Genomic DNA, 27,982 nt, shown 5'->3' with positions numbered 1-27,982 from the left:
GTTTTTTAGTGGCAGGGACTGGGAGACTTGTCAGGATTGAGGGAAAGATGAACGGAGCAAAGTACAGATATCCTTGATGAAAATCTGCTTGAGACTGCTCAGGACCTCAGACTGAGGCGAAGGTTCACCTTCCAACAGGACAACGACCCTGCGCACACAGCTAAGACAATGCAGGAGTGGCTTCAGAACGACTCTCAAGGTCCTAGAGTGTCCTGGACTTCAACCCGATTGAACATCTCTGGAGAGACCTGAAAATAGCTGTGCAGCGACGCTCCCCATCCAACCTGACAGAGCTTGAGAGGATTTGCAGAGAAGAATGGGACCAACTCCCCAAATACAGGTGTGCCAAGCTTGTAGCGTCATACCCAAGAAGACTTGATGCTATAATCGCTGCCAAAGGTGCTTAAACAAAGTACTGAGTAAAGGGTCTGAATACTTGTGATATTTCTTTTTTTATACATTAGCCAAAATTTCTAAAACCTGTTTTTGCTTTGTCATTATGGGGTATTGTGTAGATTGAGGGTGGAAAAAACCCATTTTAATCCATTTTCGAATAAGGCTGTAATGTCACGAAATGTGGAAAATAAAAAGTCAAGGGGTCTGAACACTTTCTGAATGCACTGTACATTGCATTTTGGCCATTTATCCAGACGTAGGTAAGGCGAACGAATCCATTGTGTACAGCATAGCTAGTGCTGAGGTCACCCCATTATGCATGTTAAACTAGACTGTCGTTTTCTCATGTACCCAACGTTCACTTCAAATACCCACATCACCATTTAGACAAGTTGACTGGTCTGCGATGCCTCGTTCGAACGTCTGTAATAAACATCCGTCATCTGTGTCATTTTAAAGCCTCTCTCAGGGACCATCAATGGTTTCCTTCAAAATTGCCGTCTTAAAAGTTTCACGGCCGACTGTGGAAAAGGAAAATAAAAGCTGTGATAATGTTATTCCGGATTTAATGGCTATTTCTCTTTTGAAGATGTTATTAGCGATCCAATGATGCCTTGAGAGCTCAGTACATCTGCAGTAATGGACTCTCTCTCACTGAGTCTCCCATAGGGCAGTTAGGTTGTGATTGATGTGCCATGGACGTTATCCCTCTCTGATAAACCTGTACCAGTCCCAGGCTGTAGCTTTTATCTGGACAGGGCTCTGTGTTCTATCTCGTAAACAGACTTTAAACAAGACTTTTGTCTTAAAACAAAATGACTGTGGCCTGGCTGGTCTAGCGGTCCTAGGCGCAATGCCTGTAGAATACGTACTACTGCCATAATGGGTCCAAACCCGGCTCATTGTTCTTTCAGCGCTCTCTCCAACTTTTACTCGCTACCTCTGTTATCTGTAATAAAACAAAAACATATATCAAACAAAATAACTACTTGGGTTCACTAGAAGGACTGGACAAGTTCCAATGAATGAATTCCTAATTTTTAGCCTAAACTAACTGAATACTGCTTTTAATGGAGGAACCGCATCAGAGAGATGGATGGCTGAGTGGACCGGCCATTCTAGCACCTCTGACCACAGAACATCGGCTATCATTTTCTTTTCTCGACGATTCTACATGTTGTATCACCACCGTTCGTTGGCACCCAGCATGTAATCCACTGCGCACGACCAACCTTGGTTATGGTGGCTACGGTTCTGGTGCGTCTTCCCTCGAAGAGATGATTTGGACATGGAGATTAGTTTATCACTAGAATTACTGTTCGCTGACATTCTATACCTGCCTGTTGTGATTGTATATCATCAGAGATTGGACATAAGTAGAACTAACAAAGGTTTCAATGCTGATTCATAGTCTTCTCTTTCAGATGAATGTGACTACTGTGAGGGAAAGCCTGCCCAAAGGAGATTTCTCAATAATGACAGAAATGCTCAAGAAATTCCTCAATTTCATGAATCTTACAGTAAGTTCTCTCACATAAAAAGTCAGTTTTTATCAACTTTTTTTACTCCCTTTTCTCCCCAATTTCGTGATATCCAATTTGTAGTTAGTCTTGTCACATTGCTGCAACTCCCCGCACTCGGGAGATGCGAAGATCGAGAGCCATGCGTCCTCCGAAACACGACCCTGCCAAGCCGCACTGCTTCTTGACACACTGCTTGCTTAACCCGGAAGCCAGCCGCACCAATGTGTCGGAGGAAACGCCATCCAGCTGGCGACCGAGGTCGACTTGCAGGTGCCCGGCCCGCCACAAGGAGTCGCTAGAGTGCGATGGGACAAGGAAATCTCGGCCAGCCAAACCCTCCCCTAACCCAGACGTAACGGGTTTGTAGTGATGCCTCAAGCACTGCGATGCAGTGCCTTAAACCACTGCGCCACTCGGGAGGCAAAATGTCTGTTTTTAAATGTCTTTATTGTGGCTTCTTCATTGTGTCATTGAGCTTGTACAGGCTCATGAGTAGTATCCCTCTCTGGTTCCTGTAGCCTTATGTCTAAATAGGCATGTTGTGTGGAGAGTGCTTCAGTGTGTGGTAACTGACCTCTGCTCTCTCCCTCACACTCTCTCCCACTCACTCACTCTCTCTCTCCCTCCCCTCTCTCTCTCCCCCTCTCTCTCTCTCCCCCTCTCTCTCTCTCCCCCCCTGTCCATAGTGTGATGTGGGCACCGCAGGGCAGAAGTCCATCTCTCGGGTCATTGACTATCTAGAGCACTGTTAGAGAGGCCTGGCTCTGCAGAAAGGGCCCACGCTGATCACACTGGGACTGACCGCTCGCCTCACACAGAGACCAGGACAGTTGGGTGGACCCTACCCCAGAGACCACACACACAGCCTGCTAATAACGACCACCCATCATCATCATTGTCATCCCCACGTTCACTATACAAACTGTGATGGTCTCCCCTCACACACGTGAGGCCTGAAGCACTGTTTCAGCATTCCACCTCTCCTATTATTATGACGTCTGCTTGGAATAACCAGAGAAGTAAATCCCCAAAAACTCCCGTTATATTCTTGACTTTGTTCTCAATGTTGGGTATTTCTGTTCCCTCATGAAAATATAATTTATGATTGACTCATTGATATTCATTCAATATGATTTTTTTTCTTGAATTGATTTCCCCACTTGTGCTATTCAGGTTGTACATTTATATAAAAACTCCTTGTATTCCAAATCAATATTTCCCCTCCTTATTACAGCTATCTGCCTGGACATGTTTTTGTGGAAGGGCCAGACTGACATCATTTCCTCCTTTTGTTTTGGGTTTTGTTTTCTGTCTGCTGTAAAAGATGGCTCTTTCCCTGGCTCTTTCCTCTGTTAACTTTCGATTGTCATCAAAGTGCCTGAATTCCCCCCTCTGAATCCATAGAAAGAGTTGGGCAGTGACCCACAGAACTGGAATAGGAGCCAGAGCTCTCAGCCTTCTTTGAAATGCTGAAAGCCTCCAGAGCCCCATAGCCCCGCTGCACTGATGCCATTGTTTTGCTTTCACGACTGTTCCGCTTTTTTGTGTTCTAAAAACCTCTTTGTGGTTGAGTGGACGGTGTCGAACCCACCAGGCACAGACGTCCGTTCAATATCTGTTACATTTGGTTGAGTTGTCAACTAATGTGAAATCAACAAGATTTCACTACGTCATTGGATTTAGGTTGAAAGTTGGGTGAACGATAGATGAAATGCCCTGCCGATTGAGTTTTTGCAAATCCAATCAGTTTTCCACGTTGATTCATCGTCATCACATACATTTTGTTGTTGTTGAAATGATGTGGCAACGACGTTTATTCAACCAATTTTTGTCCAGTTCGAATAGATTTCAGTTCTCTTTCAAAGTGCACAAAGAGGTGAGGGTGAGACAGAATTGTTAGTTTGGTCAGTCCCTCACCTCTCGGTCTGTCCAAGTCAATATTATCAGAGATTCTAGCTCTTCAAGGACAGACCTGAAGTGTTCCCCATCTGTAGTGTTCACTAATGTACGAGAACTACATAATTTAGCTTATACTTACCCCCATCATTATTAGTTATGGCCAACAGGAAAGTATGGATGTTTGTGCCTGTTAATTTGGACTGGAGAGCCTCTGTTAGTCTGAATGACCACAGTGCTTCACCTACCAATTGAAGGCTGTAGAACACTTCACAAATTGTTGGTTTCTGATCTCGCCAGCAACACTTCTGTCTTTGAATAAATACAAACCAGTCCCCTTTTCTCTGCAATGCTTCAATTGCTTTATTGAGGTTTTCTCAATTAATTTAAACATACTAAATCAACGGGACTGGAAGCCTACCATATTTGTAGCATTTCAAACTAAGTACTAGAACTGATAAGATGACTATTCATGAACCGAGCCTCTAGTGGTTGCTGTACCCATACTCCATCTAAGTTTCATAACCGGTGTTCTCAGTTTTGTTAATTTCAGGCTAGATTGGGACTGCTATCGGCTTAAGTACAGTGTCAGCTACTGTATTGGTCATATGCTGTTTCCCATAGATTTCTCCCATAAAACTAAAATAATTTTGTCCCAGCTTGGATGTTGAGGTTGGGAGGCTAAGATTTTATTTTCTAAGGTTGCATTTATTCTCAATTGGTGTGTATTTCCGTGTCGTTTTGTTTCTCATGGCTGTGCTGACACACACCCTCATCAGTACTTTCTAAGCTATTTCAACACTTCTAAAGTTTACAAGAGCTTTATTCACAAATCTGGAAATGAATGGAATAATGTAAATACATTTGTAAATATTGCCTATTGGAAATTAGAAATGGTAGACTACTTTTCTGAATCCAATCCTATTTTTATTTTATACAGCATTTCTCAGTTGTGTTATTTGAAAGTCAGATTAAAAAGGTATACAAAGCCAAATGCAGGAACATGATCTTTGTACTAATTTCAAGAATGTCTTTGGTTACCTGTATATAATTTTTATAATTAATAACTAGAATAAAAATTGCTACTTTCAGTATACCGGTGTCTGATACTTTTTGTATTTTTGTACACTTCTGTACGTTTGGACATGCGAAAGAAGCCGAAGCTTTCAGATAAAGCTCATATTGATGCGTAAATATGTTTTTACTTCAGCCAGATAATCTACATAAGGTTTCAAACAAGAATCAACATGTTTTGTATGAAAAAAAAAATACATTAGTAAGCACAAACAAATACAATCAGTTATTTTGTGCCACTAGTTCTCTCCCACAGGTTCATAAACCCTCGCAGCTCTGTCTTCTGTTCTTCGAAAGGCGCGCGCATCACGTTTCCACTGTCTCTACATATATTGTATGTACCTGGCCCAGGTAGTTTTACAGTTGCGTCTTCTTCTGTGGAGTTCATTGTTGGCCTTCCCGTTGGGGCCGTGTCCACATTCGCCGTGCTCTCAAGTTCAGTGGTGCTGAATTCCGCTACGCAGGGCCTGTCCTGCAACAAGTCGCTGAGCGTCGATATGTATATCTGCGCCATCTGAAGAGTCTCTGACTTGGACAGCTTCTTGTCGCTCTCCAGGTTAGGGATAACGCTCCTGAGCCGGTCGAAGGCAACATTGAGGCCGAGCATCCTCCTCCTCTCCCGGGCGTTGGCAGCCATGCGCCGCCGCCTTTGCGCTCTGTCGATGGTGCTCTGGTCCTGTTCGATGTATCCGAGCCCTGGCAATCTGAGTTCCCCAATAGCGCACGTGTCACATTCGCTCCTGCGCTCTGCTCTCTCCTCTATCCAACTGGTCTGCACAAGAGCTCCATGTGGCATGTCTATAGGATGCACTTGCACTTTCAAATCAGCAACAGTGTCTGCGTTTCTGGAGATGTATGGCGCAAATAGACTTTTTCGGCGTTGCATTGTCCTGACTAGGGTATAGATTCAACAGTGCAGACGTAACTGAATTTCTAGACCCGTGGCTTAAAAAAGTTTCTGGTGTGAGGGGAGAATTTATTGACAAACGCCAGAGCTTGTGAGGATGCTATGGGCGTGGCAAGGGTCGTGTGCGCGTAATGAATAGAGTTAGATCCCTTTGATAATGTCAGCAGGAAGTCTTATTAACCAAGTTCATCAAAAGTGGATTAGGTCCATCTGAGTGATCGCTGTGCGCATGGGGCTTGGCTTGGCTCTGGGCAGAAGTGCGACCAGGCCACTTTTTTAGAGCTCATTGTCTAATAATTATTTTATTAAGATTTATCCTATAGGCTAATGGCACAGCAGGCTAAAATCTTCTCTGCCCCCCCCCCCCCAAAAAACCCCCGCCAAAAACAACGTTTTCATAATTGCAACCATGGGAAAATATAGATTTTATGAAATAATAGACCTTTAGGAGAAATCCTAGGCCTTCATTTACATAGTCACAAATGGATTTGTAGGCTGGATAATTGAATTCAAGGGTGTAGCCTTATGCTCACTAAAGAGAGAAAGGAAAACCTTGGGTCAAATAATTATAAATAAATGTATGTAAAAAGCTAAATGTACAGTAGGATAACTGACAGGCAGGCCACAAACGCAATGTGTATAATCTCATACGATTTAGCGCTGTCCACTAACGCGATGTGGGCCCTATTTTCTCTGCGCACATTAGAACTGCGGTAACCCACGCTTTCCTTACTCAGACAACTGCCTCTCCAAAAATCTGTAAATTAATAATACACACATATTGTAGAGTGGTCTCAGAGTTGGATAGTTGGCGAGCTCCAGCAACACGTGGTAGGAGGTCCTGACAGTTGTTGGCACACTCCTCATATTAAATTTAATGAAGCGTCTCATTGAACCGAGGAGGCAGGCCTGCGATCAAACCCCGCCGGACGAGTAGATTAGAGCCCCCCCCCCCCCCCCCCCCCCCCCCCCCCCCCATGACGAGGGTAAATTGGAGTGCATACATGCCTGTCAAAGCAAGACAAGAAGAAATGAGACCAAATTTCACTGACGGGATTAGCGGTGGAGGGTAAAAGGGGAAAACCTTTTTCTTTTCAGTGTTTGCCATCACCAACAAAAGACGCAAACCGGACGCACGAGCCAAGTGTTGGAGAGAGGCACACACTTGTCAGAAGTCATTAAATTCGGCTGCGCATCGAGTAAAGTAATGAAACAAGCGCATTCTAATGAAAAGGGGATTTAACTGGAAATTATAATCAAACTATTCGAGTTATTCCTAAAATGCGGATTTTAATAGGCCTAGACAAACAATTCACTTGATGAAATTAAGTAGGCCTATCTGATTTAACACAGATCCAATCTGAAAAATAATTTTGTCATGTTTATTTGATTAATCATGGTAGATTGCTAATAAACCATTGCTTTTAGCGAAAAAGTAAAACATCACTATATCCGTTATTTTCACAAATTAGCCTAATCTTTAACCTAATTAGTATTTTACTGGGAGAAGAAAAAGAGGGCACTCATCTAGGCCTATTGGAAATATACTTAGTTCATAACAGCAGAGGAAACAGAACCCATGGTCATCATCAGTGATGTAAAAATACTTTGAAGTACTACTTAAGGAGTTTTTTTTGGTATCTGTACCTTACTATTTTTATTTCATGACAACTTACTTTTACTTTACTACATTCCTAAAGAAAATAATGTACTTTTTTCATACATTTCCCCTGACACCTTAAAGTACTCCTTACATTTTGAATGCTTAGAAAGACAGGAAAATTGTAAAATTCAGCACATACTGTATAAAGATTACATCCCTGCCTCGGATCTGGCGGACTCACTAAACATAGATGCTTTGTTTGTAAATTATGTCTGAGTGTAGGAGTGTGCCCCTGGTTATCCATAAATTTAAAAAACAAGAAAATGGTGCTGTCTGGTTTGCTTAATATAAGGAATTTGAAATGATTTATACTTTAACTTTTGATACTTAAGTACATTTTATCAATTACATTTACATTTGATACTTAAGTATATTTAAAACCAAATACTTAACTTTTACTCAAGTATTATTTTACTGAGTAACTCACTTTTACTTGAGAATTTTCTATTAACGTATCTATACTTTTACTCAAGTATGACAATTGGGTACTTCTTCCACCACTGGTCATTATATAGTATATTCATAAAATATTGGCTAGCCAGGCTATTGCTTGATAATTTTGTATAAAATAGTGTCAAAATATTGTAAACTACATTCTGTCTATAATCCGGCGCCAAGTTTTTTTCTAACCTTGCACCTGTTTGAGGCTACCATGCTGGCTGCGATAGCAAGCCCTCTCCATCATCTAGGGTCTTGTCTAGAAGGGATGTCGCTAATGTGAAAGTGACGTCACCTATAATTTTAGAAAACCTTAACCCTTGTCCTAACCTTAACCTAATTATTCTAACCTGCTACGTTAATTTTCTAACCTGCTGCGTAAATTATCCAAACATGCTAGGAAAAGTCACTTGTGACATTAGCAGCATCCCATCTAGTCAAAACCATCATCTAGGCACACAGATGTGCACCCCCATAAAAGGCTCTGCATGGTCAATCCGCTGTCTGCATTGGCCTTGCGGCATTTACGGTGACATGGCCTCTGCAGCGGTCAGGGGATTCATACTTCTTGCACTTAGTCGTGCATAGCTGTTGTGAAGGAAGTGAATTTGTGTTTATACAGGACCTCCCGCCCTCACCTACCGTCAACCAGTCATGTCAATGCAAGCTATATGGAGCCCTCCACATTGTACACAATTTGAGAGAAGCACAGTGATGCGGTACTGAGCTCATTTGGGCCTTCGCGTGCCTGCAGAGGCTACACAATATTGCGTCACACTATCCATACCGCGCCTCGACCACATTTTAGGATCAAGCATAAATTGGCTCTTATCCATAAAGCTCCATCACCCTGGTAAATCTTGACATAAAGAAAAGCCCTTGAATGAGTAGGTGTGTCCAAACTTTGTATTTTTATTTATTAAATCGACAACAATACAATAAAAACAAAAATGTACCTACCGTAAAAACGTTATCAGATTAGTCTAAGGTCACTGAGGGAGGGATGGTGCATAGGCTATGTTGGTACCAAGAATGTCTGGCTATCATATAAAACGTTTACCGTTCCAATTCTTCTAATTTGATCCTAATCATGGACTGTGGACATTCTGTCTCATTTTCAAGTTACATGGAAATTCAATGAATTAATTAACATGATTTTTCCACTTAGTGGATAACCACTTTAGGGTGCTATTTGAATTGCTTTACGGTCTCTCACTTCTGTCACTTGTAACTATTTGATTAACTTTTCCAGAAGAACATACAATTGCTGTGTGTTACATTGTAAGTGGTTCTCCTTTCTATTGAATTTGGAATTCGCCACTGTTAAGTCGAGGGACTCCTTGACAACAGGTCAAAAGAGGTAAGTAGAATGGGTAAGTATACCAATATGAACATCCTACATTTGCATACAAGCACATATACTTTTTAGCTAACATGACAAAAACAGAAGCTTTATAGCAACATTTCAATGGGGATAGAAAACAGCTAAGCATCAAAGTAGTTCTAAAACACAAAGGAAAATTAAACAGATAATGCCAGCATAAGGGCTATGAAAGACAGGATGACAAAGGATGTAAGATGTTACATTAGGGATTGTCAAAAATAGAAGCTAGCTAACAACAACCAACTACTTCCTGTTTTTTATTCTTCTTCGGTTGCATAAAGACGGTGTAGTTTGGCTGTAGTGTTCCCAGCAAACAGGAAAACCTTGTGTTTCTGCGCGACATTATCCCACTGATGTTCTGGGAATGTTCTAAGAATGTTGCGTGATGGCCCCAAGGGAACGTTCTCTGGGGGACCTTTGTGTAGTTCCCTGTAAGTTATCAGGACATCACTGAGGACCATGTCAGGACCTTTTTAGGATGTTCTCAGGACTTTTTATCGGTCCCGGTTTGTCCCGTGGATGTACTTGGGACGTTGTGTCATGGTCCCCTGAACATTGTTAGGATATTGTGTCATGGTCCCTTTTTGTCTTGTTCCCGGTTGTTCTGGGGATGTCCCCGAGGGCGTTTTTAGGACGTATGTCCCCTGACCTTTCTTGGGACATTGTGTTATGGTCCCCTTGATGTTTTTGTCACACAAACCATTATAAGTAATGAAGTGGTATGTTCAGCTAAACAAAATGAGTACATTTGACATGATCACTTTGTACTGACTTTTCAATATCATCCCACCTAGGGGTTTGAACTCACGTCCTTGGGATTTGGTATATTCTGAGATTTCTGCTGTGCCACAAAGTCTGTCAAATTACAGAAGTCCCCTGCACGTTCATGACCTATAATACATCTCTGCACTTAGCGAAAGAGTGCCATCTGCCCTGCTATTTGAATTATAAATTAATCTGACTATTCTCCATTGATTTAATTGACTTATTTCAGCGTTTGGATTTTCAGTATAGTTGTCTTATGTTGTTGGATGTTATTCGATTTTAATCTAACTCCTAAATCACTATGATAAATATAGTAGTTTTTCTTCAGGGTATTTTTTAACAGATCTGAGATTTACATTGAAGTGCAACGTGTAGGAATAGGCCAACAGGTGAAATAAGTAATTGATACGTAGCAGGAAGATCAGACAACAAAGAAGTTGTGAGTTCAAATCCCAGGTGAGGACATTATAAAATAACAGTTTATGTATGAATGAACATACACAATGTAATCATGTATGTCACATATGTAAATTGAAAACACTATGTTAAAAGCATTGTGTGTGGGTTTCCCTAGCATTGCCAAAAGACTAAGAGCTGTGACTGGATCAGTGGTTTACCAGTAAGGGTCTTGATGGGCTTGGCAACAGTAACTAGGGGTGATGTGTAATGAAACTAGGGTGTGTGAGTCCTAGGTAGAATATAAATGGGGGGGGGGGGGGGGGGGTGTTTCTTTGCAACCTTCAGGTGACGTCCCCGGGACAAACCAGTAACTAGACAAAATCCTCCAGGGGACCATGACACAACATCCCACAAAATCCCACAAAATAGCGGCAATAGGTTACCCTCTTAACAAGTGAATGTGTAATGTCAAGTACTCGGTGCTCTGTCTGTGTGGAGTCTATGGTACGCTATAATTAAGCAATAAGTCCAGAGGTGTGTGGTATATGCCCAATATACCACGGCTAAGGATTGTTCATATGCACAACGCAACGCAGAGAACCTGGATACAGCCCTTAGCCGTGGTATATTGACCATATACCACAAACCCCGAGGTGCCTTATTGCTATTATAAATTGATTACCAACATAATAAAAAATATATTATTTGTCATACCTGTGGTATATGGTCTGATATACCACGGCTGTCAGTCAATCAGCATTCAGGGCTCGAACCACCCAGTTTATAATAGTGTTTATATATTGGCTACAGAGTTCATGTGTTTTATAACTGCACTGCACAGTCAGTAGGTTCAATCTAATGTGCAATCTTCCTTTTTTACCTGTCCATATCACTCCATCCCTCCATCCAGTATATTTGAACATACAGTTTTTGACTCTGTTTTGGCAAAGCCCATCCATTGAACTAACTAAATCAAAGTTAAATCCCGCTAAATTGTGTGCAGATGCCAGGACTTACACTTTGAAACAGCTTCTAAGAAACAGTTTGGCTGGCCTTGGCCAAGTCCTCAGCGCTGGGAAATGAGATGTGTTTTTATCCATCTTCACCGCAGTGAATGAAACCCAATCAGACTGGTACAGATGGGAGGCGATCCAAGAAAATGCATTTTGTATGGAAGCCTTTTATTACATCTAACAGTTCCCTCTCTCTGAATGTTGTCAATATCTCTTTCTATCATTACCGTGTTCAATATAGCAGGCCAGAAGGGTTTGGGTGACTAGAATATATATACCAGTGGTATTCAACTCTGACCCTACGAGGTCCAGAGCCTGCTGGTTTTCTGTTCTATCTGATAATTAATTGCACCCACCTGGTGTCCCAGGTCTAAATCAGTCCCTGGTTAGAGGGGAACGATAAAAAAAACCCAGTGGAACTAGCTTTGATGTCCAGAGTTTAATTTTAGGGCATTAGGCTAAGCAGAGGACACACATGCACAGCATTCCCTCCTGTGGAGGCTGGTGAGGAGAGGACAGCTCATAATGATGTCTGGAATAGAGTCAATGGACATGTGGTTTATATGTGGTTGATACCATTTCAGTGACTCCAGTCCAGCGATTACTATGAGCCGTCCTTCCCTCAGCGGTCTCCACTGATTCCCTCCTGTTGCTATCTGTGAGCTTGATGTGTGAAACACACCTCTAACAATTATCAACTACTGAGCTATCAGTGTGCCAAAGAAATAGGGATTGAATGGGATGACTTCCATGAATATTATAAAAGATGGATTAGCCACAAATGGCACCCTATTCCCTATATAGTTCACTGCTTTTAACCAGTTCCAATGGCCCTGGTCAAAAGTAGTGCACTAAATAGGGAATGGAGTGCCATTTGGGATGCAAACCAATGGCTTGGATACAGGGTTTTAAATCAGAATACTGGAGATTTTTCTCAGTATTGTTGTTAAAATTCCAAGAGCTGGTAGGCCTACATGAAAACATTTTGATTTATGCACGTTTCGAAGGGCATAATTATTTTAACAGTAGAGGTGAGGATGAGAATAATCTGAAGGTAGAAAAACATCTCTGTTCTCTCTCAGAACATTTAACACCATAGTACCCTCCAAACTCGTCATCAAGCTCGAGACCCTGGGTCTCGACTCCGCCCCGTGCAACTGGGTACTGGACTTCCCGACGGGCCGCCCCCCAGGTGGTGAGGGTAGGTAACAACATCTCCACCCCGCTGATCCTCAACACTGGGGCCCCACAAGGGTGCGTTCTGAGCCCTCTCCTGTACTCCCTGTTCACCCACGACTGTGTGGCCATGCACGCCTCCAACTCAATCATCAAGTTTGCAGACGACACTACAGTGGTAGGCTTGATTACCAACAACGACGAGGCGGCCTACAGGGAGGAGGTGAGGGCCCTCGGAGTGTGGTGTCAGGAAAATAACCTCACACTCAACGTCAACAAAGCAAAGGAGATGATTGTGGACTTCAGGAAACAGCAGAGGGAGCACCCCCCTATCCACATCGACGGGACAGTAGTGGAGAGGGTGGTAAGTTTTAAGTTCCTCGGCGTACACATCACGGACAAACTGAATAACCAAAAGCACTCACAAACTTCTACAGATGCACAATCGAGAGCATCCTTTCGGGCTGTATCACCGCCTGGTACGGCAACTGCTCAGCCCACAACCGTAAGGCTCTCCAGAGGGTAGTGAGGTCTGCACAACGCATCACTGGGGGCAAACTACCTGCCCTCCAGGACACCTACACCACCCGATGTCACAGGAAGGCCATAAAGATCATCAAGGACAACAACCACCCGAGCCACTGCCTGTTCACCCCGCTATCATCCAGAAGGCGAGGTCAGTACAGGTGCATCAAAGCAGGGACCGAGAGACTGAAAAACAGCTTCTATCTCAAGGCCATCAGACTGTTAAACAGCCACCATTAACATTGAGTGGCTGCTGCCAACATACTGACTCAACTCCAGCTCACCTTAATAATGGAAATTGATGGAAATTGATCAAAAATGTATCACTAGCCACTTTAAACAATGCCACTTAATATAATGTTTACATACCCTACATTACTCATCTCATATGTATATGTATATACTATACTCTATATCATCTACTGCATCTTGCCATCTTTAAAATTTGATTTGATTTGAACATCATGAACCTCAACTGTGATGACAACTTTTGGGGTAAGAGAGAACAATTCAGAGAGAGAGAAAGAGAAATAAAAATGAAATTGCCAGTTGAAGGTCTTACTTACACAGTAGAGACTTCACAAATCAAATTTAAAAAAATGATTTGTGAACAGATATTGTACAGATATTTAGCAGATTTTATCGCAGGTGCAGTGAAATGCTTATGTTTCTAGCTCCAACAGGGCAGTTGTGTCACAATGGTTGGAGCTCTTGTTTTCACTTCCATGCATTTATCAAATACCTTTTATTGATACTAAAATAGGTTTTCTTTGAAAACCAAATGAAGAAGATTAAGAGACATTTCACGTTTGAAAACCAGACTTTGATATTTTTATGCACAAAGAAGTCAAGGCTAGCTTGAAAACACATTTCTATTTGTAGTTTATAGAAGAGATCTGTATTTAAAATTAAAATAACATGATGTATTATAAATGGGGAACACCGCATACTGAGAGCCAGCGGTTGCCAGATTGGAGGGTTTATTAGCCTGTGGGCATAAGACACACTGGTGGTGTGGAGCCAATTAAATTGGGGATCAATGTTTTCTCTTTCCACCAGAGCTCTGCTTCTTTCTCTCTGCTGCGTGCACTGGTTTCTCTCTCTCTCCCCAACTCTCTCTCTCTCACTTCTCTTCCCTTCCCTTCTCTCTTTCCCCCTAACTATTTTCTTTGACTTTCTCTCTCTCTGCCTCTCTTCCTCCTTGCCTACTCCTGAGAAACATATAGGATTACTGTATTGTATCTACTTTAGGCTGCATCAAGGAGTCGTTAATTTGCAAAAGCAATTTTCAAGTCTGTACATCACCCACTGGGATCAAATGTCTGCTTGCTTTCAAACGATTATTATGGCAGTGACCATGTATTATTAACAATATGGATTAATGGTATTATGAAGCAATTGATACCAGAAGGCGCCCCCAGCATAAGTGCCTTCAGAAAGTATTCATACCACCTGACTTATTCCATATTCTGTTGTGTTACAGCCTGAATTCAAAATGGATTACGTTTATATATTTTTTCTCACCCATCTACACACAATACCCCATAATGACAAAGTGAAAAGATGTTTTTTGAAATGTTTGCAAATTTATTGAAAATGAAATGGCGGTGAATAGCAATCTTCAAGTCTTTTCACAGATTTTCAATGGGATTGAAGTCTGGGCTTTGGTTGGGCAACTCAAGGACTTTCACATTCTTGTTCTGAAGCCGTTCCAGCGTTGCTTTGGCTGTATGCTTGGGGTCATTGTCCTGTTAGAACTGATATCTTCACCCCAGTCTAAGGTTGTTTGCACTCTGAAGCAGGTTATCGTCAAGGATTCACCTGTGTTTGGCTCCATTCATTGTTCCCTCTATCCTTACCAGTCTTCCAGTCCCTGCCACTGAAAAGCATTCCCATAGCATGATGCTGCTGCCGCCACCATGCTTCACGGTAGGGATGGTGTTGCTTCACGGTAGGGATGGTGTTAGACAGGTGCCTGGTTTTCTCCAGACCATAGCGCTTTGTATTCAGGCCAACGAGTCACATTTGTTTGATGTCAGAGTCTTTCACGTGCCTTTTTGCAAACTCCAGGCATGCTGTGATGTGCCCTTTTTCTCAGGAGTGGCTTCCGTCTGGTCACTCAAGCTCAGCTTGGTGAAGCGCTGTAGAAACTTTACTGATGGCAGCTTCTCCCATCTCAGCGAAGGAACTCTGTAGTCCTGTCAGAGTTGCCATTGGGTTCTTGGTCAGCTCCCTGACCAAGGTCCTTCTAGCATTGTTGCTCAGTTTGGTCGGACGGTCAACTCTAGTCAGAGTTTCCCAATCATGGAGACCACTGTGCTCTTGGAAACTTTCAACACTCTAGAAATAGATTTATACCCTTCCCCAGATATATGCCTCATTACAATTATATCTCGGAGATCTACGGACAGTTCCTTGGACTTCATGGTATAGTTTCTGCTCTGACCTGCAATGTCAACTGTGGGACCTTATATAAACAGGTGTGTTTCTTTCTAAAACATGTCCAAACCATTGAATTGGCCAAAGATGGACTTCAATCAAGATGTACCAACATCTCAAGGATGATCAAAGGAAATTGGATGCACCTGAGCTCAATTTGGAGGGTCATAGCAAATGGGTGTGAATACTCATGTAAATGAGATATTTCAGTATTTCATTTTCAATAAATTAGCTTTTTTTATTTAAGAAACATGTTTTCACTTTTTCATTACAGGGTATTGTGTGTAAACGGGTGAGAAAAAAACAACAACAAATGGTGGAATAAGTCAAGGGGTACTGTATGTGTATTTATTTGTAGCCTTATTTATGCTGCATTCAAGTGGGAAGGTGGTATTTACCACACACGACTGGGAAAAATAGTCTTGAACAGCCCTACAACTGGTAATTACTAGTGGGAAACTTGTCTATCATCCCTGAGCTCTGACTTCTCCCACATGCAGACCTCTGACGTACCCTACTAAGGAAATGACCTCATTGACAGTGTTTTTGGCAGTTACATTTATTTTTACAAAAAAAAAGCAATCTATTAATATGTTTTTTGAACACTATAATTTGTTTACAAGCATGACAGCTGTACCTTTAGTTTTTGGGGTACGCAGCTTGTTGGCCATTAGCGTTTCTCAATGAGTTCAAAGTATGTGAATGCATCCAGCTGTTATTTACGACTTCACCACTTTTAATTACCACCTTCCCACTTGGTTATGAACACAGCATTATGTATGTTTGTGCGTGTCCAGACGGTGTGAATATGGCTTTCTGCTTGTCGTTTTTATGAGTGAAGAAGTTGCAGCCATCTTAGGAAACCTGTTAGGTAGCTCAGTCAGTGAGTTAGCACAAAATGGATAGAATAACAATATCTTGGAATCACAGGAGGTTGGTGGCACCTTAATTGGGGAGGATGGGCTCATGGTAATGGCTGGAGCGGAATAGGTGGAAAGGTATCAACAACATCAAACATGCCATCCTCCCCTCAGCAGCCTCCACCGCTTGGAATATATTCTTATCGTCACACTTCACTATTCACATGTTGGGTTTAAGCCTGGCACTGGAGTATAAGAATCACATTACTTTCACTAACTAGTGTGCTGGGTACTGGGCTGAGCTGAATCTCGTGAAATTGGTCAACGTTATTCCTGGAAATGTATAAGTAATGTGCTGGCGTCCCCAGTAAGGTTTGTGAATTTGTCTTGTGCAGATAAATGTTGAAAAATTAATGAAGAGTAATTTTGTCTCTCTCTCTCTTTATCTCTCTTTTCTCTCCATTTTTCTCTCTCTGTCTCTGTCTCTCGCTCCAATCTTTAATCACAGAATCATACACAGACACACAGTCTCCTCTCACTCATCCACCCTCAAAGACACATTCTCTCTCACACACACACACACACACACACACACACACACACACACACACACACACACACACACACACACACACACACACACACACACACACACACACACACACACACACACACACACACACACACACAATTAATTCCCATTCCAAATCCCATTTCCCCTAACCTTAACCCTGCTCTGCTCTGCTCACCAACAAATCTAACATCTGTGTGAGTGTAGAGGGGCGGGGACACCCCCACTCTTTGGTGCCCATGGACTGTGGTGCACGGTGTGGGTCTTTGTCCCGCAGTGCTGGCCCACGATGTTAACAACACATCAGGATTGCCAGTCTTTTCCCATCAAAGAGCACATAGAGGATGACTAATCCTAGAGATTACATTAACTGCCCACCTCTCTCCTCTTCATAGCATGTGTGCTGTACAAATGCTAATGTGTAAAAGCACAATCCCACTCTTTTGAGTGTGAGGTGTGGGGCTGGAGTTGTGTGTGTTTGTGTCATTAAATCCATTATGGGGAAAGATGCCCACAGCCTGGTGCGGATCCTCTGATGCATCTCTGAATGCACCGGCGTTTCTGTTTCTCTCACCCCTTTTCCCTCTCCTCTCTCTCTCTCTCTTCTCCTCTCTGTCTCTCTCTCTCTCTTCGCCTCTCTCTCTCCTCCTCTCTGTCTCTCTCTCTCTCTTCTCCTCTCTCTCTCCTCCTCTCTGTCTCTCTCTCTCTCTTCTCCTCTCTCTCTCCTCCTCCTCTCTGTCTCTCTCTCTCTCTTCTCCTCTCTCTCTCCTCCTCCTCTCTGTCTCTCTGTCTCTCTCTCTCTCTCTCTCTCTCTCTCTCTCTCTCTCTTCTCCTCTCTCTCTCCTCCTCTCTGTCTCTCTCTCGCTTCTCCTCTCTGTCTCTCTCTCCTCCTCTCTGTCTCTCTCTCTCTCTTATCCTCTCTCTGTCTCTCTGTCTCTCTCTCTTATCTTTTCTCTCTCCTCCTCTCTGTCTCTCTCTCTCTCCTCCTCTCTGTCTCTCCTCCTCTCTGTCTCTCTCTCTTATCCTCTCTCTCTCCTCCTCTCTGTCTCTCTCTCTCTCCTCCTCTCTCTCTCCTCCTCTCTGTCTTTCTGTCTCTCTCTCTCGTCCTCTCTGTCTCTCTCTCTCTCTTCTCTCTCTCTCCTCCTCTCTGTCTCTCTCTCTCCTCCTCTCTGTCTCTCTCTCTCTCCTCCTCTCTGTCTCTCTCTCTCTCTTCTCCTCTCTCTCTCCTCCTCTCTGTCTCTCTCGCTCTCTTCTCCTCTCTCTCCTCCTCTCTCTCTCTCTCCTCCTCTCTGTCTCTCTCTTTCTCTCTCCTCTCTGTCTCTCTCTCTTCTCCTCTCTCTCTCCTCCTCTCTGTCTCTCTCTCTCTCTTCTCCTCTCTTTCTCCTCCTCTCTGTCTCTCTCTCTCTCTCTTCTCCTCTCTCTAGCTATGCCCCCTATCCCTTTATACACTCACTCACTCACTCACTCACTCACTCACTCACTCACTCACTCACTCACTCACTCACTCACTCACTCACTCACTCACTCACTCACTCACTCACTCACTCACTCTTCCCACCCCTTCAGACAGGCAGTAGGAAAACTACTGACATAAGCAGGGAGCCTAGACCTTCAGACAAGCAGAACAACCACTGACATTAGCCATATTATTACAATTAGAAAGACAGGCTCGCCATTTAGACAGGCAGGAGAGCAGAGGAAAGCAGGTCATAGGCAGAACAACTTAATGCATATTCAACATCTGCAGGAGTAAACGCGACCCCTTCAGAGAATGTGCAGAGACGTTGATTTCCATGGCAGCTAATAGGACTAGCACGAAGTAGGAGTGAAGTGCACAGAGCATGATTTTCCCTCCAATTCACCCACAGACCTTTCCTTGAATTATGCATTTTCATGTTTTTCATGTGCTATTCAGTGTTGGAAGGCCATACTGTACAGGAGATTCCATTTTGTAATTCATTTCAAACTTCTAGCTTCAAATCGTATATATGGATTTCAGCCTTGGGGTAGAATCAACACCTACCTGGTTACCAAATTCTGCTTTCAGAACCCCTCATATTTAGAGGATTCCTCCAGCAATGTAATGGAAATTAATTGGAAAAGCTGTGAAATCCTCATCTTGGTTTGACATGGAGGAACAACACACTGTTCCACCCCACATTTCATCAATGTCACATCTCTAGCATATCCACACAGGAGGACAATTAATTTCAGAGAAAAACCAAGGCTCTCTGCATCTTCCCCAACGACAAACTATTTCCAAAATGAGGCCGGACCCCAAGGACCCCTATTTGCATCCTCCTGTATAATTGACTCAGAGAAATGTTTTGAGGAGTATTACCCTCATACCCTCGAGCACTGTGTGTCTGTAACAGAGATGGGCCATATTTAGGGTGCTAGACAGATGTGCACCTCCACTACACGGTGTGGATGGATGGATGGATGGATACTACACCGTGTTGTGTGCTGTGTTGTTTAGGCCAGATGGATGAGCTACTCAGAATGACTAGATGGCTTGTGCTTTGGGTAGATGTATGGTATTTACATTCATAGCGTGGAATAGATGGATGCACCATACTAAGTTATGGTTGGGTGGTGGATCAGATATAGTGGAAGAACTCTACTGAAGGGATGTAGATGGTAGAAACAGAGAGTACATATTCCTTTCTGGTTAATTCCTCTATCTATATGCAGTGAGCTGTTGCATAAAATATCACATAGTTTGACAGCATTTTTTGGGGGAAAGGTTTTATAACGTGACCCTTTCATCTGTGTCTCACTGCGGTTCCAGAATGAACGTAGCACCTCTTCTGATCTGTTAATTATGAATAAAGCCAGGATGGATGGGAGAGAGTTCAGAGCTGGTGTCTCATATACGTCAGATCCTATTATCAACCCTGTCTGGTGTGAGAGGAGGCCTCGACCACTCCTATCAGGGAGACAGGTACACTGACTGTCAAACAGCAGGAAACATGCTCTCAAGGCTGCTGGTTTGAATCCCTGTCCCTACTAGGTGAAAAATCTGTTGATGTGCCCTCGAGCTCGGCACTTAACCCTAGTCACTCTGGACTAGAGCGTCTGCCAAATGACCAAAAAACAAACAAAACAAAACTGTCTGTCTGGCCTCATTCTCTGGTTGTCTTGTTGATCTCGCCGACTATTCTCCAATGAACTTATGGCTCATTTGACGTGCATCTCCATCTTTTTCTCTCTCATAAAACGTGTTTTCAAATGTGTTCATCACTGTTTGCTGATCAGGGTGTCGACCAAAAATGTTCAGACATTGGAGAAAACCAATATTATTGTCTGGAAAGTCAGCCATTCACTCAGTCAGATTTCCAAAGGTTTCCTGTTTATCTGTGAATTTTTTGACATAGAAAATGTGTCAAATAGTAGCATTTTTATACCAACCCCAGACTGGCATTTTATTCCAACCTCTGAACAGTGTTGAGGAGTAGACTACATGTAGTTAGTAACTAGTCATTTAAATACATTTTGCAGTAGCTTGGTGGTAATTGAACAAAATTCCAATATTGGTAGTGTTTTCAGTAGTTAATTACTTTTGTTTACCATGTAGTGGTGTAGCTAACTACTGGAACTACACACTACTTTTTTTGCAAAAATAAAATATGGGTGAAGTGGGTAAGAATTTAATTCATTTTCGTCATCAGACCTGCCTAATTCTCACTTGAAACATAGCATCTGTGTTATAGGCTACAATACACAGTCTGTTAACATCTGATTCCAGAGTGATCTGTCTTGCAATTTGTAGTCTATGACATTTGAGATTTAGATATGATAATTTAGATGTAGTGAACTACCTTTTCAAAGTAACTTTAGTTAACTAAACTATATTTTTCTTAAGGGCAGCTCTAGTGTAGCTTAACTTCTTCCATTGTGAAGTAATTGGTAGCTTGGTAAACTACATTTTCCGAGTAGCTTCCCCAACTCTGCTTCTGAATGATCTAAAGCTGACATTACTGGAAGATTTTAAAGGATTGCTCTACAGCATTTTATTAGTATTTAGTCTCTCACTATATATAGGACAAGGGATTTTCCGTCAGTGGGCACTGCCTGTGCTGAAGAAGCTCCAGTGCTTCCCTCATCCGTCACCAGTGGGGTGACGCAGGACTGGGGTGCACCAGAGATATACGGTCCAATTTAGAGCCACGCTCCACCTTTCTCTCCCTCGCTCATCCAGTATTAACAGAGCTTCTTTGTGTTTTAATCACCCTCTCCATCATACTGGGGCCTGGCCCTGGACTCCGTGGACTTCCCAGTGGGTGGCCACCAGGCATAGCCCCAGCGTGTCCCTGGACCACGAGCTGTGATGGCACGTGTTGTATGGAGTGGTGTACACCCAGGCCAGACAGACTCCATTTTGGGGATCATTGAGATGATTTCATCAATTAGCCATTGGATGGTGCTGTGTCCCTGGGAAACTGCATACAATCACGTAAACGTCGGGAGAGGCTGGGTCCGCCACGGAGAGGGGGATAGGAGCCATTCAAACCGAGCCTGCATCCCAAACCACACCCTATTCCCTAAGTAGTGCACAACTATTAAAAAGGGCCTGTAGGCCATTTAGAAAAAGTCTGTTTTTTCCAAAATGCCACGCCCAAATGCAACCATCATTCAAGATAGACTCATAAGCAGTTTACTGACAATATGTTTATCAGATAGTGTTCCTCTTCAACATTAATTGTCATTGTCTTATTGTTCCTTATACATCTGTGATGTGAAGACATTAGAAATGCTCTGCCCAAACCGTCACTACATTTCAAGTTCTAGTCACCCTATAATGTGTGCGTACTGGTTTCCCTCAAGGAAGATATTCAGTAGGAGGCATTGGTGTGGATCCAAGAATACATACTACTATCCTGTTGTGTACATTCAATACTTTTCAACAACAACAGACCTCTTCCTTGGTCTGCGCACTGATTGTACACCCTTCTCCCACAGTGTGCTCTTGCACTCTTTCTCGCATGGATGTAACAAAGATGGAAACCAATGCTTACATCAATCCTATTAAATTCACGATAGGCAGTACACGAGTGCACCCTCTTGCCATTCTCTCAGTCTGGAAATCTATGGATATGGACCAGTTGTTCCCGAATTGCTCTTTGGGGCCAGTAGTGGGCACTATATCCCCTCGACAAACGCACACAGACAGTAGTGCTCCACTGTTCCAGCACTGTTGGCAGGAATTCTTAGCCGCAGAAGGAGGAGTCCTCTCTTTTGGAAGTGATGTTGGCTCCTCATTCACAAATTCCTTGTTTGATCTCTGTCTGATAATACTTAAATACGTCCTCATAAACATTTACTTCCTGTACATTGGGCTCCCGAGTGGCGCAGCGGTCTAAGGCACTGCATCTCAGTGCAAGAGGTGTCACTACAGGCCCTGGTTTGAATTCAGGCTGTATCACATCCGGCTGTGATTGGGAGTCCCACAGGGTGGCGCACAGGTTTGGCCAGGGTAGGCCGTCATTGTAATAACAATTTGTTCTTAACTGACTTGCCTAGTTAAATAAAGGTAAAATAACAATCCTCAATCAGGCCAGGATGATGGAGAGATAGATTACAGCACTATAATATTCATTGTGAAAATGATCAACTACACCTCATGGTGATCCTCTCACGACAAAATGCTTGTCTGTGAAGATGTTTTTGCAGGATTTCTTTTTCAGTTCTGCATTCAGAACTAACATGTCTTGAGTTGATGAGGTTTAAAGTAGTTTTAGGTTGTGTGTGTGTGTGTGTTGTTTCGGTTGTGTGTGTGTGTTGTTTCAGTTGTGTGTGTATGTTGTTTCAAGTGTGTGTGTGTGTGTGTGTGTGTGTGTGTGTGTGTGTGTGTGTGTGTATATGTTGTTTCAGGTGTGTGTGTGTGTGTGTGTGTTTGTTATTTCGGTTGTGTGTGTGTTTCAGGTGTGTGTGTGTTGTTTCGGTTGTGTGTGTGTGTTGTTTCGGTTGTGTGTGTGTGTTGTTTCAGGTGTGTATGTTGTTTCGGGTGTGTGTGTGTGTGTGTTTCAGGTGTGTGTGTGTGTGTGTTTCAGGTGTGTGTGTGTGTGTTGTTTCAGGTGTGTGTGTGTTGTTGTTTCAGGTGTGTGTGTGTGTTGTTTCAGGTGTGTGTGTGTTTCAGGTGTGTGTGTGTTGTTTCAGGTGTGTGTATGTTGTTTCAGGTGTGTGTATGTTGTTTCAGGTGTGTGTGTGTTGTTTCAGGTGTGTGTATGTTGTTTCGGGTGTGTGTGTTGTTTCAGGTGTGTGTGTGTTGTTTCAGGTGTGTGTATGTTGTTTCAGGTGTGTGTGTGTTGTTTCAGGTGTGTGTATGTTGTTTCAGGTGTGTGTGTGTTGTTTCAGGTGTGTGTGTGTTGTTTCAGGTGTGTGTATGTTGTTTCAGGTGTGTGTGTTGTTTCAGGTGTGTGTGTTGTTTCAGGTGTGTGTGTTTCAGGTGTGTGTGTGTTGTTTCAGGTGTGTGTATGTTGTTTCAGGTGTGTGTGTTTCAGGTGTGTGTGTGTTGTTTCAGGTGTGTGTATGTTGTTTCAGGTGTGTGTATGTTGTTTCGGGTGTGTGTGCGTGTGCATGCATGTGTAGTTGTTTGAAGTGTTGCTGTTAAGGTGTGTGAGTGTGTGGAGGCTCTGTCACACGTCATACCCATAATTCCTTTCACCTCCATACTGCCACTAACGTGTGATGGGTACTGTGTGTGTGTCAAAGGAACGGTACAACACACAGGGGGAGGAGATGAGCTGTCCTCACAGGAGAGAGCAACATTCATATCTCTCTCCATCCATTCATACAGGGATGCTATCATTATTAGCATTACACTTGGGGCAGGCAGGCTATTTGAAAGGCAGCGCACTATGTTGTTTCAGGTGTGTGTGTGTTGTTTCAGGTGTGTGTGTGTTGTTTCAGGTGTGTGTATGTTGTTTCAGGTGTGTGTGTTGTTTCAGGTGTGTGTGTTGTTTCAGGTGTGTGTATGTTGTTTCAGGTGTGTGTGTGTTGTTTCAGGTGTGTGTGTGTTGTTTCAGGTGTGTGTATGTTGTTTCAGGTGTGTGTATGTTGTTTCAGGTGTGTGTGTGTTGTTTCAGGTGTGTGTGTGTTGTTTCAGGTGTGTGTATGTTGTTTCAGGTGTGTGTATGTTGTTTCAGGTGTGTGTGTGTTGTTTCAGGTGTGTGTGTTGTTTCAGGTGTGTGTGTGTTGTTTCAGGTGTGTGTATGTTGTTTCAGGTGTGTGTATGTTGTTTCGGGTGTGTGTGCGTGTGCATGCATGTGTAGTTGTTTGAAGTGTTGCTGTTAAGGTGTGTGAGTGTGTGGAGGCTCTGTCACACGTCATACCCATAATTCCTTTCACCTCCATACTGCCACTAACGTGTGATGGGTACTGTGTGTGTGTCAAAGGAACGGTACAACACACAGGGGGAGGAGATGAGCTGTCCTCACAGGAGAGAGCAACATTCATATCTCTCTCCATCCATTCATACAGGGATGCTATCATTATTAGCATTACACTTGGGGCAGGCAGGCTATTTGAAAGGCAGCGCACTACGAATATTTGACAAGCGAGCAAGCATTCAATGGCACAGACTCTGTGATGATGATGTTCCACTCAGTATTCAACAGCTCTCCTACTGGATTGTACCACTGTGATTCCTCTTCCATCCAGACCCATTTTATTTCAGCCTGAGCCTGGCCTCATTACCATTTTAATATATGTTTAAAATGTACTTTCTAACAATATGATCATCTAAAATGCTTATAAGTATCTATCTATGCGGTTTTGACAAAGTGCACATGTTCATTGCCATGCATAGTTATCCACCGGTTTAGGTGTCCCTGACCTTAATTGTTTGCTACCAAATTGATTGCTTAGGTTAAGCCAGGTGTGGTGAGTTAAATAATTAGCACTCATCTCACCTGTGTTTGTCTCCCTGAGTAGCTCTACTCATGTTATTTTTAATGCAGCTGCACTGCTTCCAGTGCATTTAAACAGCCACCCTAAGAACCCAAATCTGATTTTCTTTCTATATCCGATCTTTTCTCCGCACAAACAGGAGCAATAACGGCCTAGTTCACAAATGTCTTGCTGCAGCACCCTCAGCACCCCTGCTTCCCGCTGCTATGCATGTGACCCATATCAGATTTGAACATTCACACTGATATAGCCTCTGAACTAGCACACAGATGCAATGCTCACTTCCTGTCACTCTATCTTTAGATTTTGGGGGGTTGTCATGGTAACGACATAGGCAAAGAAAAAAACCGCACTTCAGAGCAACACCAAAGAGTGTCCATACAGAGGTCACATATGGAGGATGAGGATGAGGATCCACATATAGAGGTGGCATACATCGGAAGTCAAAAGATCAGATTCCTTGTGTTTTTTTATTGTTGCCGTTTACACATTAGAGAAAAGATCATATAGGCATCAGATATACTCCATAGCAGTTTGTTTGTTGCATCCTGACAGTTGGTGTTCACTGTCCTGGGTGACTCTCCTTAGTCCTGCTATGTTGTAGATAGCAGATTGTAACGGGATGTATTTTTTTGGGGGGGGGGGGGGGGGGCTCTCTGGAGGTCGTGGGCCCCAGGGCACGTGCTCTGCATGCCCGTTCGGTATTCCAGCCCTGGTTTTGCTCCATGAAGTAATCCAACAAGGTGTAAGCTGCCATCTTATCTATTTCAAATGTCCTCTCATTGATTGAGATAGGTGAGTGTCATCATGACATGCGGCCCTCCGGGGTGGACAACCACCTGTCTCAATCAATGAGAGAAGATTTGAAAGAGACAAGATGGCGGAGCACGCATTGTCGGATTACTAGATGGATCAAAACGTTTCTTTTAATTTAATAACGGAGCATTTTGTAAATTCAAATGAACCCCCTGCAACTAGACATGGACATTTAGAAGACATTGGTTGTCTTGCAAGTTGGGCATGGAAGTATAGACAAGTTAAGGTAGGCTAAATTCTCTGTGCTACGCTTGTTAATAACACCTATCAAACAGCTGGAACAAAGTAATGGTCTGATTAGGCGATATTTGAAATGGCTAAGTAAGGGGGAGAGTTAGGCTCTGTTCAGAGCTGGAAAACGGGTAATCCCTAATTATGCTGTTTAGCATTTAGGCCTAGTCTTAGCTGCAGTAGGAACCTGTAATGAGAAATGATTTGATAACTTATTTTCCTGTGTTTGAGTCTACAATTATCGGTCGTAACTAAGTACTGATGTTCTACCTTTGACCTGTTTAACTGCCAGTATGAAATGTCTGCCAGTGTTGACTCTTATAGTTAAAGTTTGACGCCAGACTGAGCCGAAGGCACACGGATAATGTCTCTGTGAAACTGTGTGATTCTGTAGCAGCTGAGGTTGTGACTTCCTTGAATGTTGCTTTTACAGACAAATGTTTGAGACAAGCCATGTATCCTGAAATTCTTCATCTACAATAAATTCACGTACCGTTTTTCTACAACCATGGGTGTTCCTCATTCCCACCTATCACCTCCCTTCGCTACTCTGGGTCCACTATTCTACACTAAGCCAGGCCTGCAAGGCGCTACCAGCTTGGTTAGTTGCTCTGGTAATTAATCATGCTAATTCTGAAGCTAATTGACTCATTAGACCTGGATCCACATGGACCAGAGATTGGCTTTCCAGAGTCTTGGCATACTGCCTCCTGCCAGCTTTTTCTGCTTGCCTATTTGGGAAACCTGGGCTCACAGTGGGAGTCTGCCCAGAAGTCTCCGTAATTATCTGCTGCAGTGTTCCCGGTTGGTCATGTGGTGGGTGGCAAGAGGTGGGCAGAGTGGAGGGAGCCTGTTTGGGCAGAGTGGTAGGGGTGGCAGGCTTTGGAATATGATTCAGCGGAGCGGGGGGAGCGAGAGAGAGAATCGTGAGGACAGGGAGGGTGTGGAGAGGGAAGAGAGAGAAAATGAGAGAGGGAGAGCTCACCTGTGTGGTCTACGTGCAGCTACGATAGAGAGGGGGAGTTCAGCTGTGTGGTCTATGTGCAGCTACGATAGAGCGGGAGAGCTCAGCTGTGTGGTCTATGTGCAGCTATGATCGAGATGGAGAGCTCAGCTTTGTGGTCTATGTGCAGCTATGATAGAGATGAAGAGCTCAGCTTTGTGGTCTATGTGCAGCTATGATAGAGCGGGAGAGCTCAGCTGTGTGGTCTATGTGCAGCTATGATCGAGATGGAGAGCTCAGCTTTGTGGTCTATATGCAGCTATGATCGAGATGGAGAGCTCAGCTTTGTGGTCTATGTGCAGCTATGATAGAGAGGGAGAGCTCAGCTGTGTGGTCTATGTGCAGCTATGATAGAGAGGGAGAGCTCAGCTTTGTGGTCTACGTGCAGCTATGATAGAGAGGGAAAGATCAGCTTTGTGGTCTATGTGCAGCTATGATAGCGACAATTGCCAACTGGCTGACCTTTGCAATGGAGGTTCAATCATCTTGATTAAATGCTGAACCTCCACCACATCTCTGCATGTACAGAACACTGTATACTGTATTTACAGTCCATGATGTGTGTGTGTGTGTGTGTGTGTGCATTCATTCATGTGACAATGATGCTTATTTACCTTACTGGACAGCATATTCTCTACATTAAGGCAGGTCGTGTCCACAGCAGCTCATGTGTGAAATTCCATTAATGTTGGTGATGGATGCACTAGAAACTCCAGCCTTTACTGGTGTTTGTATACACAGACCTAACTCTGTATCCTGGGTTCTAATGAATCCTGAGGTTGGGGTTGTGGGCCCAACCCCTCAGGGGGCTGGGATGTGCTAGCCTAGCCTCCAGGCTCAGTCTCTGCTCTTCTGAACACCAAGCTGTGATGTAGACATTGATAGCATGGCAAATCAGCCTAGATAAGTATGTCTGCTAAATTATGTAGTACCCTAACTCGTTATAATGGAGCAAAGCACTCCTCTGAGTGGTGTGTGTATGTGTGTGTGTG

At 43.3% G+C, this 27,982-nt stretch overlaps 1 protein-coding gene across 1 annotated transcript in view; it reads left to right on the top strand.

Annotated features, from left to right (window-relative positions):
• The window catches only part of LOC120046161 (wings apart-like protein homolog), a 51,392-nt gene extending 46,481 nt beyond the window's left edge, over nt 1-4,911 (top strand). Inside the window, exons 19-20 of the mRNA XM_038991166.1 lie at nt 1,821-1,916; nt 2,606-4,911. Of these exons, the coding sequence (XP_038847094.1) occupies nt 1,821-1,916; nt 2,606-2,671 (162 nt within the window). The 3' untranslated portion in view covers nt 2,672-4,911. The remainder of the gene's footprint in view (nt 1-1,820; nt 1,917-2,605) is intronic.
• Nucleotides 4,912-27,982: the final 23,071 nt, after the last annotated feature.

The sequence above is a fragment of the Salvelinus namaycush genome, chromosome 4 (assembly GCF_016432855.1).
Source record: "Salvelinus namaycush isolate Seneca chromosome 4, SaNama_1.0, whole genome shotgun sequence".
NCBI classification, from domain to species: domain Eukaryota; kingdom Metazoa; phylum Chordata; class Actinopteri; order Salmoniformes; family Salmonidae; genus Salvelinus; species Salvelinus namaycush.
Note: the sequence above shows the minus strand (reverse complement) of the source record. Positions and strands in the feature narration are given on the sequence as shown.